General features: G+C 50.6%; 10 protein-coding genes across 10 annotated transcripts; 2 read left to right on the top strand and 8 right to left on the bottom strand.

Annotated features, from left to right (window-relative positions):
- Positions 1–187: 187 nt before the first annotated feature.
- Positions 188–1870, bottom strand: SCP_0105260 (hypothetical protein; the record flags this gene model as incomplete). The annotated part of the gene is made up of 3 exons (XM_027752758.1): positions 188–1327; positions 1381–1414; positions 1461–1870. The coding sequence occupies 3 exons, from the start codon at positions 1868–1870 to the stop codon at positions 188–190; spliced, it is 1584 nt and encodes a 527-aa protein (XP_027608559.1).
- Positions 1871–2250: 380 nt separating this feature from the next.
- SCP_0105250 (Bis(5'-nucleosyl)-tetraphosphatase [asymmetrical]) lies at positions 2251–2940 on the top strand (the record flags this gene model as incomplete). Its single annotated transcript, XM_027752757.1, has 3 exons — positions 2251–2353; positions 2413–2558; positions 2617–2940. The coding sequence occupies 3 exons, from the start codon at positions 2251–2253 to the stop codon at positions 2938–2940; spliced, it is 573 nt and encodes a 190-aa protein (XP_027608558.1).
- A 178-nt stretch (positions 2941–3118) lies between these two features.
- On the bottom strand, positions 3119–4666 carry SCP_0105240 (hypothetical protein; the record flags this gene model as incomplete). The annotated part of the gene is made up of 3 exons (XM_027752756.1): positions 3119–3234; positions 3282–3514; positions 3576–4666. The coding sequence occupies 3 exons, from the start codon at positions 4664–4666 to the stop codon at positions 3119–3121; spliced, it is 1440 nt and encodes a 479-aa protein (XP_027608557.1).
- Positions 4667–4842: 176 nt separating this feature from the next.
- SCP_0105230 (hypothetical protein) lies at positions 4843–5494 on the bottom strand (the record flags this gene model as incomplete). The annotated part of the gene is made up of 3 exons (XM_027752755.1): positions 4843–5008; positions 5066–5166; positions 5216–5494. The coding sequence occupies 3 exons, from the start codon at positions 5492–5494 to the stop codon at positions 4843–4845; spliced, it is 546 nt and encodes a 181-aa protein (XP_027608556.1).
- Positions 5495–6087: 593 nt separating this feature from the next.
- SCP_0105220 (hypothetical protein) lies at positions 6088–6774 on the bottom strand (the record flags this gene model as incomplete). The annotated part of the gene is made up of 3 exons (XM_027752754.1): positions 6088–6289; positions 6341–6441; positions 6502–6774. The coding sequence occupies 3 exons, from the start codon at positions 6772–6774 to the stop codon at positions 6088–6090; spliced, it is 576 nt and encodes a 191-aa protein (XP_027608555.1).
- A 363-nt stretch (positions 6775–7137) lies between these two features.
- SCP_0105210 (hypothetical protein) lies at positions 7138–7933 on the bottom strand (the record flags this gene model as incomplete). Its single annotated transcript, XM_027752753.1, has 2 exons — positions 7138–7414; positions 7464–7933. The coding sequence occupies 2 exons, from the start codon at positions 7931–7933 to the stop codon at positions 7138–7140; spliced, it is 747 nt and encodes a 248-aa protein (XP_027608554.1).
- A 345-nt stretch (positions 7934–8278) lies between these two features.
- SCP_0105200 (hypothetical protein) lies at positions 8279–9018 on the bottom strand (the record flags this gene model as incomplete). Its single annotated transcript, XM_027752752.1, has 2 exons — positions 8279–8522; positions 8573–9018. 2 exons carry the CDS (start codon positions 9016–9018, stop codon positions 8279–8281), a joined length of 690 nt encoding a protein of 229 aa, XP_027608553.1.
- A 271-nt stretch (positions 9019–9289) lies between these two features.
- SCP_0105190 (hypothetical protein) lies at positions 9290–9967 on the bottom strand (the record flags this gene model as incomplete). The annotated part of the gene is made up of 1 exon (XM_027752751.1): positions 9290–9967. The coding sequence occupies one exon, from the start codon at positions 9965–9967 to the stop codon at positions 9290–9292; it is 678 nt and encodes a 225-aa protein (XP_027608552.1).
- A 576-nt stretch (positions 9968–10543) lies between these two features.
- SCP_0105180 (Meiotic recombination protein) lies at positions 10544–12526 on the bottom strand (the record flags this gene model as incomplete). The annotated part of the gene is made up of 17 exons (XM_027752750.1): positions 10544–10644; positions 10699–10803; positions 10868–10898; positions 10962–11000; positions 11056–11064; positions 11116–11190; positions 11239–11298; positions 11351–11376; positions 11432–11537; positions 11590–11684; positions 11732–11761; positions 11815–11911; positions 11967–11987; positions 12042–12074; positions 12131–12196; positions 12360–12398; positions 12455–12526. The coding sequence occupies 17 exons, from the start codon at positions 12524–12526 to the stop codon at positions 10544–10546; spliced, it is 1005 nt and encodes a 334-aa protein (XP_027608551.1).
- Positions 12527–13012: 486 nt separating this feature from the next.
- On the top strand, positions 13013–14721 carry SCP_0105170 (predicted protein; the record flags this gene model as incomplete). Its single annotated transcript, XM_027752749.1, has 16 exons — positions 13013–13079; positions 13131–13163; positions 13226–13245; positions 13296–13349; positions 13405–13418; positions 13476–13490; positions 13544–13557; positions 13611–13646; positions 13704–13710; positions 13757–13818; positions 13869–14000; positions 14054–14301; positions 14359–14384; positions 14436–14478; positions 14538–14653; positions 14709–14721. 16 exons carry the CDS (start codon positions 13013–13015, stop codon positions 14719–14721), a joined length of 900 nt encoding a protein of 299 aa, XP_027608550.1.
- Positions 14722–16926: the final 2205 nt, after the last annotated feature.

Below are 16926 nucleotides of genomic sequence, written 5' to 3'. Positions count from 1 at the left end.
CTTATAGATACTCGATGCTGTGCATCCAGCTGTACAACATTTTTTCCCGTTGTATTGACTATTCTTTGCGCGCTTATGTATCTCACCTAATCATGCAGAGCAACACTATGCCACCAAATATCTCAGGCAGCACTAGTACACTGTAGATACAATAAGTCACCGTCCGATGGTATCATGGATGACGCACTCAGAGTTCATCCTGCCACACCCGCCAGCCAAGTTCATGTGCGCAACCCTCAGCATGGCCTCCGTTTCGACCTGGTCCAGCGAGGCAGAGCAGGGGACACTTGCCTTCATCCACATCAGTGTCCTCTGAACCTCCTGCCCCACCTCCGAGTGTGACCACAAACGCTCGAGGGTCACCTATGTCTTGCAGACCTGCAAGGCCGACTTCGCCAGCCTCCTCATCCTCTGAATCTGCCATGCTGAATTTGACCACTCGCACACCATTGCTCCAGCTCTGCTTGAGCCGATTGCGAGCAGCAGATATTTGGGCAATGCCTTCGGCCCACCCTCTTTCAAAGTCGGCACGTAGTGCTGCATGCTTGTCAAACCCAATTGAAGACGGAGCAGTGGCAGCGACGAAACGGAGGGAGGGTATAAAGGGGAGGATACGGATCTTCTGATTTCGAGGTGGCACGGGTTGCCCGTTGTCCGGGATATTGTTAACTATCGGTAGCGCTACGGAGTCTTGCGGTGGAGATGCACGGAGGGAGATGGTCGCTGTCGCAAGACCGCGTCGTCCACGTCTCGGTCGTCTCGGCGCAGCTTGATTTGGGACAGTCTCGGCTGCCTCACGCGCCTCCGTTCGAGCATGATGGGCTTCTAGCCAAGCCTTCAATTTCTTCTCTCGATCTTTTGCGTGTTTGACTCCTGCCAGTGCCATCGCCTTCCCCAGCGCAGCCCACTGTCCCACTCCATCTGCATCTTGTCCCTGCACGTCAGCCCTTTGACCTACGATGGGACAGCCATCTAGGACCAGGGCTTTGAGTCGCACTAGTCTGCCGAGCAAACCTTCGACGTCGGCCTCGGATATATTACATGTAGACATGTCCAGCAACTCGATATTTGGCAGTGCGCCTGAAAGGGCGTAGAGGAAGCGCGCTGCTTGCCGGGCAGGGATGCGAAGCCGAAAGTGACAGAGCTGCCGGAGGAGGGGAGAACGCGAAAGTGTAGACAGTGGATCCAATCGGAAAAACACTAGCGGTTGTGCGAATTTGGTAGGTGCGATGCTCGGATCCAGAGGGTCCTGGACAATGGAGAGCGTAGGAAGATGTGAGGACGGCCAGCGGGAAAATGCGGTGAGGGTTGAATCAAAATACGCGCCCTACCAGAAAATTGTGCATGCAGTTCGCAAGCAGTAACTGAAAGGAAACATACCTTCAAGAACTGATAATACGTTGCTCGTTGGACGCTGGGAGAATTTGTCAAAGATGAATTAGGCATGTACAACGACTTACTATGGCCGAAATCTTAGTGAGAGGAACTGCAGCCTCTCCATCGGTTTATCGAATATAAGTTCCAAATGCTCTGGGGTGAAATTGGGGCCAATGAAGATCCTCAGCTCAATCGTCTTCGGCAACAACGCCAGCAGATTCACGACGATATCTGCATCAACGGTCCAGCATTCTAGCCTGAAGTCACGAACGTAGGCCGCGTCCTCGGGGCTCTTGCGTAGACGACGGTAGAGCTGGAAGACCTGATCACCATGATTGAGACGGACGTGCTCGAAGATGTGGTAGATCGGGATGGGTGAACGCGGGATGGCACGGGTGAGAACGAGAACAGTCTGCTGGAGGCTTTCAGGGGATACCTGGGAGAGAATGGCAGAATAAAGCTCTGGAGGCAACCCCACCAAAGACGCAGACATATCACGATACGTACGCTCACTCAGGCTGACCGCGACCGTTCATCTGACTGGTGGCTGCCATTTGTCATCTCCATCACGCAATACAGTAGGAAATGCAAGGAAATATCTGCCTCTCGCAAGGTCAGGCAATCGCCAATTGTGTTTTATGAGGACGACGAGCCAACAGTGAAGTCACGCGGTGAAGGAGCCCAGAGCGCATACATCGAGGCTGCTCACTGGCATAGTAGTTCGTCATACTGTCTTCCAACAGTCCATGCAGCGGTTTATTGCACAAGCCAAATATGTGCGTTCAAACGAACTTCGCGACATAACTCACCAATTACCCGAAAACCACCGACTTTTGGGAGTCTGGATACCTGCGCCTCATTCCTGGATAGGCTATGTCGCGCTTGCTCTTCTCCACCATTGAGGTGACACGACAAGTTTTCTACCGGAATACTCTCAGTTATGCCATCGTAAACCTCAAGCCCATCGTTCCAGGACGTAAGAAGCACTGGCGGAATCTCTCGGAGACAATCTCACCTTCTCTTCCTCCATCATAGATGTACTGGTCATTCCGACGCGTCCGGTGCACCGCCTCGGCGACCTTACTCCTCCAGAGCTTTCGTCTCTGATGCTGTCCGTGCAACAAGTGGGAAAGGTTATAGAGCGCGTGTATGGCGCGGACGGGTTGACCATCGCGTGCCAGGTGAGTACTGGCTTGTGGGTCCTTGCATGCCTGTTCACAATCTGTTTCCGTGGCAAAGGACGGCAAGGCTGCAGGACAGTCTGTTCCGCATGTCCATTTCCATCTCCTGCCCAGGAAGCTGCATGGAGACCGTTTCGCGAACAACGACGACATCTACCCTGCGCTTGAGAGTGTCGAAGGCTCACTGCGTCACGATATACGCGATGCGCGAACCAAGATAGCAGAATCTAGCCCAGAACGCACAGAGGCTGCAGATCTACAGCGACTCAAAGTGGACGCTGACGATGACCGAAAGCCACGCACGATGGAGGACATGGAAAAGGAGGCTCAATGGTTGAAGACATTTTTCAATGCAGAAAGCACAACGTCCGACTCTAATTAGATACTCCTGTTATAGATGTGTCTGATGCAGACTTATACAAAGAACGGGGACCAGGTACCGATACAGATACAGTAGGTATTCGTCGCGGAATCTGCTACAGGAGCGTCGTGTCAAGGTCTGTTCCGTCAATACTGGTACTTCGCTATTGCACGCGGGCGGGCGGAGGGTATATACTTAATCAAGCACATACTGCGGTGTCCGCCGGTGCTGCAGACATGGTTTCAGGGTTCCCCCATGTTCCTGGAATCAAAGCTACCGGTAGTAGCCAAGTAGCAGTCAATATAACACCATTGCCTGTCGCCCATTAAGCTCGAGAATGCCCTATAACTGGACGGACGTACCCTTGTCGAACCCTTTGATCGCAGCCCAGCTCCAAGCCACAAAACTGCCAATGTACACGAGGTACGGCACGAGATGTGCCAAAAGCTTGAACGCTGGACGCATCTGCAGGGGCACAGCGATGGAAGGTACACGGTCTAAGATCCATTTAAGCGCGGCGGTCAACAGAGCTGCTTGCTTGCTCGCTTCGATATGTTGGTTGTCCAGGAGTGCGAGAACTGGAGGAGGAAGATAACTGAGAGTAATGGATGAACCGAGTCAATAGTAGAATAAGCCGAAAACAAGAAGCAACCTACACGCGGTATCCCCACCACATCACTTCCAATGATATCTTTGTGGTGGATGGTAGCCATATCAGTTTCTCTGAGCCTTTTGTGACATGGATTCTCTCCTCCTTCCCAGCCGAAGTAGGTTTCATCTCATTTTCTGGCCTGTCTCGGGGAGTAGGGGCTTCTTCGTCCTCCTGCACGGAAATAATCTCTGAACGTGCGAACTCGACCTCTGATTCTGGAGTTGGCAGAAGAGGGCCGCATAGCATGATACTGGAATGGTCATTCTCTGGAACATTCTCGTCCGACTGTTCCTCTGTGGCTCGTTCCTTCCCCTTCTCCGTCGCCGAGCCTCCAGGTTGAGACGGCTCCGTTGGCGTGCCCCGCAGCATGTCCAAGACAGACCATACGCTCTGCCTGCCTCTGGCTATCGAGCCGTTCATAACCGATGGTGAAGATAGGAAAGAGACGAACTTCCAGTCAGAATTCAGATTAGATGGCACAAGAGCGGGACCAGAGCCAGAGTCAGAGGGGGTGGCCGGGACACTCGTAGAGAGCAGAGGGAAGGCAGACAGCAATGTCTGGATCTTGCGAGCGAGGAATGTTGGCTCCGGAGGTGTCTCCCCACCTTCAGCAAGGAATTGGTCGGGATTCCCGACATCGCCCAGTTGATGTTCTTCTGCGCTCGACTCTGGCGATGCGGGACTGAGTGGCAATGGCACAGCTGTGGGGTGGTCGAGATCAGGACTGGGGGTACTTGTGCCTTGGATTGCTTCACTTTGAACATCAACAGTCTGAGTTGGCGGAAACCAATCCGCAGGTGGAAACACGACCTGCCCATCCTTCTTCCGCCTTACCACGTTAACAAACCGCTCGAAGGCAGTGAGCCTCGTCTTATTTCGCCAGAAGCTAGAAGTGGAACGCGAACGATTATGATTTGTAAAGTTCGAGTGCTCTGGAGGAGGGGTAGGCGGTGGGGGTGGTCTCGAGCTTGTGGTGGAGTTCCGGCCACCAAGCCTCAAAGTCCGGCGTATCCGAACGATTAATGCTCCTTCTGACGGTGACGAACTCAGATTGGAAATGTCTGATGATAGACAGGGCGCGATGGGAGAAGTCATTTCACGAAATGGCAGTTGCTGAAGACATGGTGGAAGTGATGCAAAAAGTTCGCGCGGATGACTTCATCGTTTCCTCCGAGCGACGCACCCAATATTTATACAAAGTTCATACAATTACAGCACAATGTGCAGAATAGATGCGGGTACGGGAGAACGAATTCACTGAGGTGTAGAAATCATGCATGGGCACTGACCGCAGGGGTGGTAATAGAACTGGACAAGAGACTGGGCATGATAACAGGATTCTCCTGGTCCACCACTACTACCTCACTAAGGTGCGAAACCCTACGTGGATCGAAGTATCCAATTGGCGGAGGAACCAGCAAATTATCCAGAATAATTCTGGTAGCGATGCTATAAGTGAACGGGGTGTTGTAGCATTAATCAAGGAGTACCTACACAACGTTCAAAGACGAGTGCACAGTATCAGACGTCGGAGCCCTCGAAGTTGTGTCTTTGGAAGCAACTACGGCTTTATACAGAAGACCAACAGTTCCAGCCTAATTACCATGAGTGATAAGAACGCGCCGAAACGACTAAATTACTCACATTAGTGGGGTGATCCTCGTCCGCAGGAGCTTCGACTACGCCCTCAAACGAAAGCTCAGCTGGAGCTGCGGCCAAATCAAATATCTTCTCGAAGCGCAAGAGCCTCTTGTAGTGCTCGCGGGAGAGATACCTGCCATTTACAGTGACATGGACATGTTTCGAGATGAAGGCGTCGAATGCATTGTCGTAGACATCCTCCGAGACAGCATTGAAGATCGCCCGAAGGTGCTCTTCAGCCCATTGGGTAATTGACGGAGGATTGATTGTTGAATCAGACATTGTGGTGAATGAGTGCGGGAGTGGTGCTTGCAGGGCATTGGCGGGCAAAGAGTGTTCTTAACCGCCGGACGGCGGTCCATCGAGACGCTGTTGGTCCATTCCAGTGCTGGCGTCACACTACATCCACAGAACAACATTGTGACATCGGAGATCACGAGTGTGCGATGGAGTTATCCCGAGAGACGCTGCAAAGAGAAGCCCCCCAGTTCTGGAACGGCATCGACTTCCCTGGGAGGTCAACCTGCACCTCGGGAAGCGCAATCGCATTACTATTTATCACGTCAGAACAACAACTTCGTGAGGGAATCGAGGTAATACCTACAAAGCACCATGTTGTCGCCGATTTCAGATCCGTTCAATGCGCGCAAATCTTGTAGCAACTGTCACAACGAGAATGGAGAGACAATATGACTCATTTTCGGTGGAGTTGTTCGAAACTAATTTGACTTCAGTGGCGTACTTGCAGTGACCAGGCGGGGGATAAGTGCTTATATAGGACGGGTACAGAGTACTAATACACCGGAGGTTCACATGAGTCCTGAATCAGTGAGATGACAACAGTGAAAACCACGCAGCCAAGGAAATCCGGTACCTCAGGCGCTGGCGCTTACTATCGTGGTCGCATTCGCATCTGGGGGAGGGGAAGTGAGGGAAGTACGTCGACTAGCGCGCCTGGGCTTGGGGTGGACCATGGGGTTTTCTTCATCCACTACTACCTCGTTCAAGTGCGACACCCTGCGAGTATCAAGGGTATAGCCAGTGCCCTCGTGTGCCAGAGAGGTATCGGGGGTAATCCTGTAGAATAAAGTCACAAAGTAAACCCAGCTGAGTGAAGGGGGTGCTTACACGATGTTCAATGATGAACGGATCGTACTAGTGTTCGGTACGCCCAACACCACGTACCGCCCAGTTACGACAGCCTCGTAGAACAAACCAACTGTGCCCGCCTTAATACAGATAGACAGTAAGCGGAAAGCGTGACGTCATTGCAGTACGAGGCAACTCACCATTGCAGGATGAGAACTGTCGGCGGGAACTTCAACTACAGCTTCAAACAGCAGAGTACATGGAGCTGCAGTGGTCCCGAAAGTCTTCTCGCCAAGTAACAACTGTTTATATTGCTCGCGAGTGATATGTTTTCCATTGACGTTAATGTGGACGTGTTTGGAGATGAAGGCGTCAAAGGCCGTATGAAACGCTTCCTCGGACGCGGCGTCCAGTACAGCCTTCAGATGCTCCTGAGTCCACTGGGAAAGACTTGGAACAGACGAGCCAGACATAATGTAGGGACGAAACGCGAGCTTCCGCCGCTGCCAGTTCTAGGGAATTTGTATGATCCGTTGAGCACCGAGATTTCATTTGAGCATGACGTCCGAGATCATAAGAACGCGATAGAGTTTGAGTTAGGGGGTCGAGGAGGACAGTCATGGCTGAGCGCTGAGTCTCGATACGCCTCGAACCTCAGAGCGTCACGAATGAGGACTCTGAGCGCTAGACGTGGTCCGAACGGTAGCTATATTGGCTCAGCTAGTACTATCTCGCTGAAAGCTCTGAACGCGATAGTACATTATGCATAACTTATCATTCGACAAAGGTATGGAGCCGACCAGCGTGCTGCACATACCCAATAGACAACCATCTCCTCAGCATCTGCCGTTGGTGATCTCCTTCATCTTCTCCACTGGCAGTTCATAGCAGCGGTTAATTAACTCCTTCATCTTCTCCAGTTCATAGCAGCGGTTAATGATCTCTCCTTCTGCGTCAACTCTTGCCATGCACTTGTGCTTATCCGATGCCTTCGAGAAGTCAATGATGCGAATGCTTGCGTTAGGAAGAACGAGCATGTGATGCGCATCGATAATATCATTATGCTGGATACCCGCTTGATGGATCAGGAGAAGCATTACCATACGATTGATGCTTCCCTAAGGTAAGCGTTCCGACTTGACCAAGAGGACACAAAACTTACTTGACTGCACTTATTGCGTCCGCTCTGTTCGCTGTCTCCTTGTACCACTCCAGAACAATGCAGCCCACGTTAATGTCCTGAATTACCGCGGAGAAGAACCCGTAGAAGCGTGGCACGACCGTGCCTTGCAAGGAAGCGAGTTTCTCATTGTACAACTTGGCTTCATGTTCCAAACGTCTGACTGCCTCTTCTCCCCGTACCCATTTGACTGCGACGTCTTGCTCTGCTGGCTTGTGCGAAAGCGGTGGATAATGCTCGTTAACCTGGAGACTTGCGTGGTATACCCTCGCACGCTTGGGACCGTATATGGGGTGACTGTCAGCGTCGTCGGCTGCACGCTTGTCGCCCATTGGATCCCTAATTGTTGCAATCATATGCTGTGATTTGTCGAATTTGGGCTGTGACGAGAGAGGGAGTTCGTAAACGGTATGCCGGCTGAAGACCAGCTTGATGCTATGTCCTGCAGGCATCGGAGTAGAAGTGTGAGTGAGTAACTTGTGGCGGCAGATGTGTCCGGTTTATATACTGATGGTTAGCCTTTGTTCGCCTGTTTGTCCTGCGGTTCACGTTGTGTTATAACTCCGAATACCTCATGGCGACCCACGTCTCAATCAGCAGAATTACTAGCTAGAGGTATAAGTGTACTAATCAACAGAAACTACGGGCCGAACAAACGTGTTGTACGCATTCAGTTGACAGCTGACGATAAATAAAAGATGCAACACCACTCCGAGTAAAATATACCAGGGGCCACACGAAGTGAGTATAAGAAAGATTTTACGGTATCGCCAGATTTCGGGGCACAGCCCCGTGTACTAAGCCCTCTTGCCATAAAGCCGTTCCATTTCGTACAGTTCTCTACATCGGACGGGAACCTCTCCTTCCTTCTCGTTCAGCAGACATGGGGTCTCTCCACGGCAAGCATGCACGAACGCATTTGAATAATCAATGACACGAATGGAGCCATCTGGATGAACGCGCATATGGTGGCCATCGAGCAATTCACCGTGGTAGATCCCCACTCTGTGAAGGAGAGACACGGCCAGCATGCGTAGCCGGCTTGACTGGAATGAGCGTTTTGATAGTGGTCACAAGGATACGAAGCTCACTTGATTTCTTCCGGCCTCCCCTGGCGATTCCCTTCGCACCACTCCATTACAAGACAGCCCACGTTGACGTCATCTATGACCCCGGAGAAGAAACCATGGATCCATGGCACGATCGTGCCTTGCAAGGGACTTAGGATGCCGTCGTACAGACTTGCCTCGTATCTCAAATTTTCAACCGCGCTTCTTCCACGAACCCACTTCACTGCGACCTGTTGGGATTCCACGGGCGTAGTGGGGAGGGCATACGCATTAAGAACTCCATGGTACACCTTTTTGTCGCCATAGTTGCCGTGAATCGGATGGTTGTTCGCGTTGTTTGGTATGTGTTTTGCGACACGGCGACTGGAGATCCTCACGATAAGGTTGTGCGGCAGTACGGTCGTTTCCCAAAGTCTGTACACCGTGGAGCGGTCGAACACCACGTCGATGCTGAAGCCAGAAGACATGGAGAGCAGAGAGTTGTACCAGGTGGCCAAGGTTTGGCTTTAATTTCGACGTGGCCAGAGAATGCATGACTGCGCCACTGATTATTGCCATTGTTGTCAGTGACGCGTTGACGTCACGTGGCTCGCGGTACGCGAGCCACCCGGCCTGTCTTTTACCCATGCCAACACTGATCACATCCCCCTTTGACGAACACTGAACACTGAACACAGCGCAAGCGTCGAGTACAGATTGTTATGAAGAGACATTGCATATACGCTTATTTCGTACCATTCACTTCCTCTCCCAAGTCCTGAACAACTTCATCAGCCTTCTCTCCTTTAACAACGCCCCATCCAGCATCTTCACCGACAGCGGAGTACTGATCGATGCCTTCAGCTCCGGAGACACGAAGGCATCCGGGGACGCCCATTCGTGCACCGCCAAGTACTTCGGTGCGCGCTTCTGCTCAGTGACACTCACGCCCAGCTGCGACACATCCTCCACCACAAACCTGCGGCTCCTGACCCATCCCGGCACCTTCGCTAGCATTGGGATATGCTCCTCGTCGTACCACTTGTTGAACTCCTCCTCGTCCTCCGGCTTCACCTCCAACGACACGAACGACGCGTATTCGGCTGGCCTTGTCGCATCGAAGAGAGCCGAAGGTGGGTGAATGGCACCCGGGTATACGGAAAGATTCCGCCTGTCCATCAACTCGAACTGCTCCATCTTCTCCTGCTCCGGGCCGCTCCATCTCTTCCACAGCCCAGGCCACGCCTCCATGAACTCCTCGTGAGATGCCACGTCGTACGTTGCCGCGAAGCTCGGCTGCTGTCCGTCGATAGCCTCCCAGCGCGCCCACGTCTGGAAAACGGGTGTATCGATGAGTCCGGGAATGTGCAAGTTATTGTACCAGTCATGGTATTCCTCGATGGGGACATTGGAGCCAGGTTCGGAGAAGACGACCATGAAACCGCGGTACGCCATGGTGGACTGCGGAAGAGGCAATGAGTCGTCACCGGTTTTATATCGCATATCTCATTACTTTTTTAGGCTGAAACCAAGTTTCATTCATTGATCTGTTCTCAGCATCACGAGCACAATCGCCCCTATGAATCAGATTCCAGGTGGTCGTCTGATCGGTCTCGGCGAAAGAGTTTGGGGTGTGTTCATTCCGAGTTCGGTACGTCGGATATCACAACGAACTTACGTATGCCGACAATGCAGACGGTATAAAGTTCTAGCGTTCTTTAATGATCGATTACAGCAGACAACAGAACATATTCGACAGGCACAGTACAACCTAAGAGCACAGCGCAGACGACAAAATAGAACGATGAACAGGATACACACAACGGTGGAAGAGACGGGCACTGGATGATTCAGAGCCACGGTGCAGGATCAATCGCTCGGTAGCCAGTGCAAAGCTAGTTAGAATCACGCTAGGAAGTGACACTAGAGGCGGCAGAGGCATCAACACGAGAATCAGAGTGTTGAACGGTGAGGATTGAGTCCCGAGTGCCGGATTTGATGAGAGGCCGTTCCTTAGACGTCTGCCCATCCGCCTTCGTCGAGCTTGTAGGATGCTTCACTTTCTGGTCTATCCGGACTGTCAACAAGTTTGGCGACCCGTTCCTCGGCGCGCCCTGCGAAATAGTATTTGCGTCGTTGAACAGAGGAGTAATGCTGCAGAGACAAACCTTTCCGGAGGAACATTCTGGTTGCCGAGGCATGCGAGAGGATGTGACCACCGATGGGTTTCAAGGCACCGCCAGCCACGAAAGTCATCGTTGCACCAGGGTCAGCTGTGCGTCACGGGTCAGTATCAGTATCGGCCAGTGACCGACGAAATTACACGGGCAGACCTACACTGGACTTGGTTCGTCATCAAGATTGCGATCTGAAGAATGGATCCCGCGGAGTTCAGTAGGAAATCCCATGTAAGATCTACGGCGAAACATACGTTATATTCCTCTGACAATTTGCTAAGCTTCGAGAGCATCTGTGTGACATCAGTGAGGCAGGACATGTGAAACATGTGCTGCAAATCCACGAACTTGTGCGAGCTAGAGAGCAGGTCAACTCAGCCCTTGGGAGCAAAACAATCTCCAACGCACCTTTTGTTGTCTCTCACTCAATTCACCTCGTCCCGAATAATCAGTGCGAAACAGCGCCATGATGCTGTCTACAATCTAAAGCGGAAATGAGTCCCCATGCAAGGAAGGCAGTATGCGGCGTACGAGTAGTCTAAAATCTTTGTCTTCGGCAAACCGAATAGAGCACTCGTTGATAAGTTCCATCTACAAGGCGAACTCTTGAAATAATATTCGGCCACAACGGAAGTAATCTCACCTGATGCTCGCTGTTGAATGCTCGTGCTAAGGGCCACAGGGAAATCACGTCTCAGTGTGCGTAGGGAGGAAGGAGGCTCACCGTAAAGGATGTTCTCCAAGGCCATATCTCCGTTCACCCCAAAGCGGTCTGCTATTGCCCTGATACGATCCGGTCGGAACGTCCCCTCCGTGTCGATGTAGGCGACCTAGGGTAAGTCGTATGCGTGTTGTCACACATACGTATGCGCATATACTCACCTTTCCAGCAGCACCTCCCATGTCCGGAGGAAGTTGAGTGACGACGCTCATGGTGTGCGCAAGCTGAGTTTTTCCGGTGCGAAACTCGCCGTAAACTTTACCATGATGAATGAAAGTACTCAGAAAGGCCCAATAAATCTACCTTCTGTGATGGATTGAGACATGACGCCACCTGCAGCACAGAGTCAGTCGTGGAGCGTTAAAGGTATATATCAAGTAACTCACCGCCAAGAATTGTGTCGACGGACTTACTACCCGTACTGATGGTGAGTACCCTCTTCCTTTTCTCTTGCACCTCGAGTCCTGTCGCAAATGAGGAGCCCTAAAACTCAAATCAATACAAGCGCATATATACTGTCCTCGAGGAATAAAATCACCAGCATCTTATGCGCCGCTTCCTACGCATGAGCGGTCTGAGTATACACGCGATGGTTGAGGTCAAGGCCTCTCACCTTGATCTTCTCAACCTTCGCTTCTGACATTCCCTTGAAAACAAACAGGTCCATTTAAGATCCATATAACACATAGCATACGGGCAGACCTTGATTTTCAGCATTTGTCGGCGGGTTGTCATGTTGACTCCAGATACGGTATTGATTGCCGCGGCCTACGAACGGTCAGAACTCAAAAAAAGTCGAGAGGAAGCTCAGGTACCTTCAGTTTTAGAATGTCTTGAACATTGATGCCCTTTGAAGGGGGTGAACGAGAGATCAGTTTTTATCAACACCGTATGCGGAGCCAGTAGGTCGAAAGCCAGGTCAACGACTTACATGTTGCTGTAGTTCATCTACGTTATCAAAATAAGGGCCCTTCCCAAAAGACAGATCATCAGCGCGACAGAACTTAGAGGTGTCCTGTACCATACCTCTTCGACGTCCTCTGCTTGTGGGCTAGAAGGTCGCGACGGGGCAGGTTGAGAAGGAGTACGGCGAACCATTGTAGCTAAAAAGGTAAAGTGTGAAGTTTACTCGCTGCGCGGTATGTGCTAGGTCAGAGTACGGTTGACTCGGAATGTGGTGGTCCGATTTGCGACTCACGTGATCGTGACAGAGATTGCGGGACTTGGACTCTACAATTAGGTTCATCAGTCCTCCGACGTGGTGGTGCATCTTACCCACTAATCTCGCGTACATCGTTCCAGCGCCCATCTCCGGCGGCCACTTATCTGCGCGCATCAAGGGGCCAACGACTCTCCGATGATTAGTATCAGTGAGCTAATTAGCAAGTACGCAGGGTGCGTGGACCAAATAGAAGTGGAGCCCGGAACATTAATGCGCGTCAGAGGCTGCGCAACGTTGCAGCGCTAATATTATCGGAACTCCAAGGGTTTGTCCTGGCGGCGTAGATAGCGCGGGTGGATCAGAAGTCAAAGGTGGGAAAGGGAATCCACGCAAAAGCCCTTCAAGATAAGCCACGATTGCGAATGATACATGATACTTCTCAGTTGGAGCAGGATGTGGTAAATTTGACTACTACAGGTCGTATCTGGTGTGAGTAATGATGCAATGCTGTTCGCTTGGATATTGATGCAGATGTCCTAGATATTTCCATGGTCCTCCTGCTGTACGATTATTGTGAGTGGGCACTGGCAATCGGTGATCTTTCCGCATCATGCTCATGAACTTCTGTTGTGTAGGCCTGACATTATGCGATGAAGTGAGATCAGCTGTGAAGTTCCTTTCACGTTGAATACTGATTACCCAAAGGTCCATCATGTATGGCGGTCTCGGTCACTCCGTGGGCGTTTGATATTTTTCACGGTAAACTTACAAGCCTCACATGTCATTACAAGATTACTGAGAAACACCTTTGTAGAACCGATATTGGCCGTAAGAACTCTTTATTTGAGTCTCATGACATTATCTCACTATCCGCCTTAATACCAGGATTGCGTTCATGGTGTAAGTGCGGTTACTCTTGTGTTACTCAAGGCTGACTGACATATCACTCATAGTTTTGACTCAGTCGGTTAGCAATGAATCACTTTTATGCCGTTGAGAATACCTGATCCTTTTTCTCAGTGCTGCGTGTTTTCCAAACATCGGATACAGGAGTGAGTGGGCACGTTGATCCTCAGCTGGTTAGGCACTGACATGTTCACCATCAGTTGTAAGTGGTCAAGTGCTCTCCTCCACAATCACCATGTCAGTGATGCTGTCCAACCCAGTTGTCATTTCTTCTTTCAATGGGCAGTCTACTCTCCCATACCTTCTTCGATATCACTAGGCAGTACGAGACTCTCCTATCCTAACTTGTCCATACTAATATTGTATGCCTAGTAATTTTGATATCTAAACTTCATGCAATGTATGGCTGCAACAGAACACTGCTTGCCGTCATGTGTACTCTCTTGGTTGTTGAGATTGTCGCGACAGCGGCTGCAGGTGGCATTGCGGCTTACAAAATGCGAGGTACGCCACCTGCCAATGTTTCTTGCGCCAATAATTAAGTACCTGCCTTACAGCTGTCACGGTCGCCGCTCACACCGGGTGTTTCCCGGGTAACGACTACGCCTACGACTGGTCGTTCTGGGTGCCACCACTTGGCTTTGAAGCCTTCCTGTTTGCGCTGGCTCTATGGAAAGTCGTACAAGAAGTACGAGATGACATGCAGACATCTCGTTTGATGGTGGTGCTCTTGCGCGACTCAATCTTCTATTTTGGTGCTGCTTGCACCATCCTTCTGATTAATTTCTTCGTGTGGTTATTTCGGGTACGGTTCCAAATTCTCTTGATATCGTGAATGGAGGCACTTACTCCCGAAGCCTAGCCCGCATTGCTTGGTGCATTCGTTCCGTAAGTGAGATCTCTGTGGCATTTGACCTCGAAACTCAACCTTCAATCGAGTTTGGTGACAACGTGCCGCTCGATTATTGGTTGTAGGATGCTGGTATGTCCTACTGTTTGTCTGTCCGGGGATTATCAAACATTAATCTGATTTTTCCACAGTTAAATATCCAGGAAGCTGCAGAGATGACGGCTGACACACCCTCGGACATATTGCCGTCAATACAGTTTCGAACATTTACCGTGAACGAAGAGGGGAATAATAAAGAGTGTTCAAGGTATGTGTGTCACACGCTGACTCTGCTCGTCTAACGGATCGATCGACGTTTGCAGAGATATGCCGTGAGCGCAGCCTTGTCATTTCAGACAGTCGGTGTTGTCCAGCGGTAATAACCAGTCTAAATTTAAACACTAATTGTGTTTGTGGATTATACCCTCAAAATTATAACAGTTTCAGTATCCTATGTACCACGCGAACAATGAACAACGAACTCTCATGCACTGACTGGTGCAGGAGAAATTGCTGTGACAAACTCGAAGACCAGCCGCCTCCTCCACGATGAAATCCTCTTCATACTAATACAGCATCGAATGCCAAGGCCTACGGACGGTCTGAAAAAAACAAATCGGTAGAAAATCGAATATTTTCGGCTTGAGAATGTCTTGGGCACTGATACCCTTTAGAAGGCGAGTGAGCGCTCAGCGTTTGCAGTCGGCACGTGCAGCTTTAACTACATGGTGCGCCGGCTGCGCATGCAGAACCAGTTCAACGACTTACACGCTACTGTAGCTCATCTACGTTATCACAAGTGCCCTTCTCAACCGACAGGTCATCAGTACGACAAAAACTCCGAGGTCTCTTGTATCGCTTCGATGTCCTCCTCTACTTGCGGCTAGCAGGACGCGACGGAGCAGGTCAGGAAAGGGTACGGCGAATCATTCTTGGTGAAACTCTAAGTATGTTGTAGTGTTTAAATTTTCTGGCTATGCGATTGAAGAGTGTGTGTCGGTAAGGGTGGTGCGCGTATCGTTACGACTCACGTGATTGAGTGACGGTCTTCCCTCCGAACTTCCGGACTTCCGACAACAACGGCCGCCACAGACAACTCCACCTAGGCAATGCAATGCACATAGAATCGTGGATCACCCGAGCCTGCTAATAGTAAGAGGGAAGCGAGTACGCGCGTGCCACATGCATTGCACGCTGTACATCCAATTCCTTTCTTACGGCTCCACTCCTTGCTGCTGGCTTCTTGCTGCTAGCATTTCTGAAGGAGCTCGCCGCTGTGTTATCCCTTCATGCTGGTGGAATACGAGTAGCCTAGGATATGCAGCAGGCTGCGTATGGTTATCTTTTGGTCGTCCTCGATGGTGCGCCTTACAGTATGTCAACCTCACAGCTCCGGCATCGTTCCAGCCTGAAATTTCCGGCGCCCAGCGCCACTCAGCTGCGCACATCAAGTGATCAATGACGCTCCGGTGATCTCGTCGAGCCAGTTAGCACAGTGCATGGACTACGTAGGAGTGGATCCCGGAGGTTGCGCGAGGTTGTAGTGCTAACATTGACAGATCTGATGCAAATTTTTGTTCTCGCGGTCTCCGCGATCAGTGCGTCGATAAATACCAGTCAAAGCCAGGACAGAGAAACGACCCAACGGTCCCTCGATCCATGCCACGATCGATTGTAAATGGTATTCCATACTTCTCAGTCGGCGCAGGACGTGGTAAATGTGGTCATTACGGGTCGTGTCTGGTGTATGTGATGGAGCAACGTGACTGTTTTCTTTGATGCTGAAAGCAGAGCTTCCTAGATATCGCCACAATCCTACTTCTGTACGACTACTGTGAGTCAATCACTTTCGTCGAGGAATGGTCTTCACACATCTTTCTGATCAACCTTTTGCTCTACAGGCCTGACATTCAGCGATGAGGTAAGATGAGTTGCAGTGCAAGTTACTTCCAATGCCTATATATCCATTGCTTGAAGGTACATTATGTATGGCACTGTCGGTCATTTCGTGGCCGTCTGATCTTTTTCATGGTGAATACAATCCCGACATGTTTGCAACGTTACTGAGAAATACCTTCCTAGAACCGATATTGGCCGTGAGAATTCACCGTTACGTCTCTCATGATATTACCTCACCTTCCGTTCTCATACTAGGATTGCATGCACCGTGTAGGTGCCTTTTCACTCTTACGCTCCTCAAAGCTGACTTACACATCATGTATAGTTTTGATGAAGTTGGTCAGTAACGAGCCATTCTTGTGCTGTCGAGAATACCTGATCTCTTTCTTTGCCCAGTGCTGAATGTTTCCCAAACATCGCATGTGGGAGTGAGTGGGCGCATCGACACTGGTTCGAGTACTGACATATTCATCATCAGTTGTAAGTAGTTCATGCTGAACATGCGCTCTCTTCTGCAACATCCACGCCAATGATGTTGTCCGTTCTAGTTGTCATTTCTTTTTTCAATGGGCAAGCTACTCTACCATACCCGTCTCAATAACACTAGGCGGTAGGATGTTTTCATATTCTGGGTTTTCCGTT

Source organism: Sparassis crispa (genome assembly GCF_003851025.1).
Source record: "Sparassis crispa DNA, contig_000000F, whole genome shotgun sequence".
NCBI classification, from domain to species: domain Eukaryota; kingdom Fungi; phylum Basidiomycota; class Agaricomycetes; order Polyporales; family Sparassidaceae; genus Sparassis; species Sparassis crispa.
The sequence above is the reverse complement of the archived record's forward strand: the minus strand, read 5'-3'. Positions and strand labels throughout refer to the sequence as shown.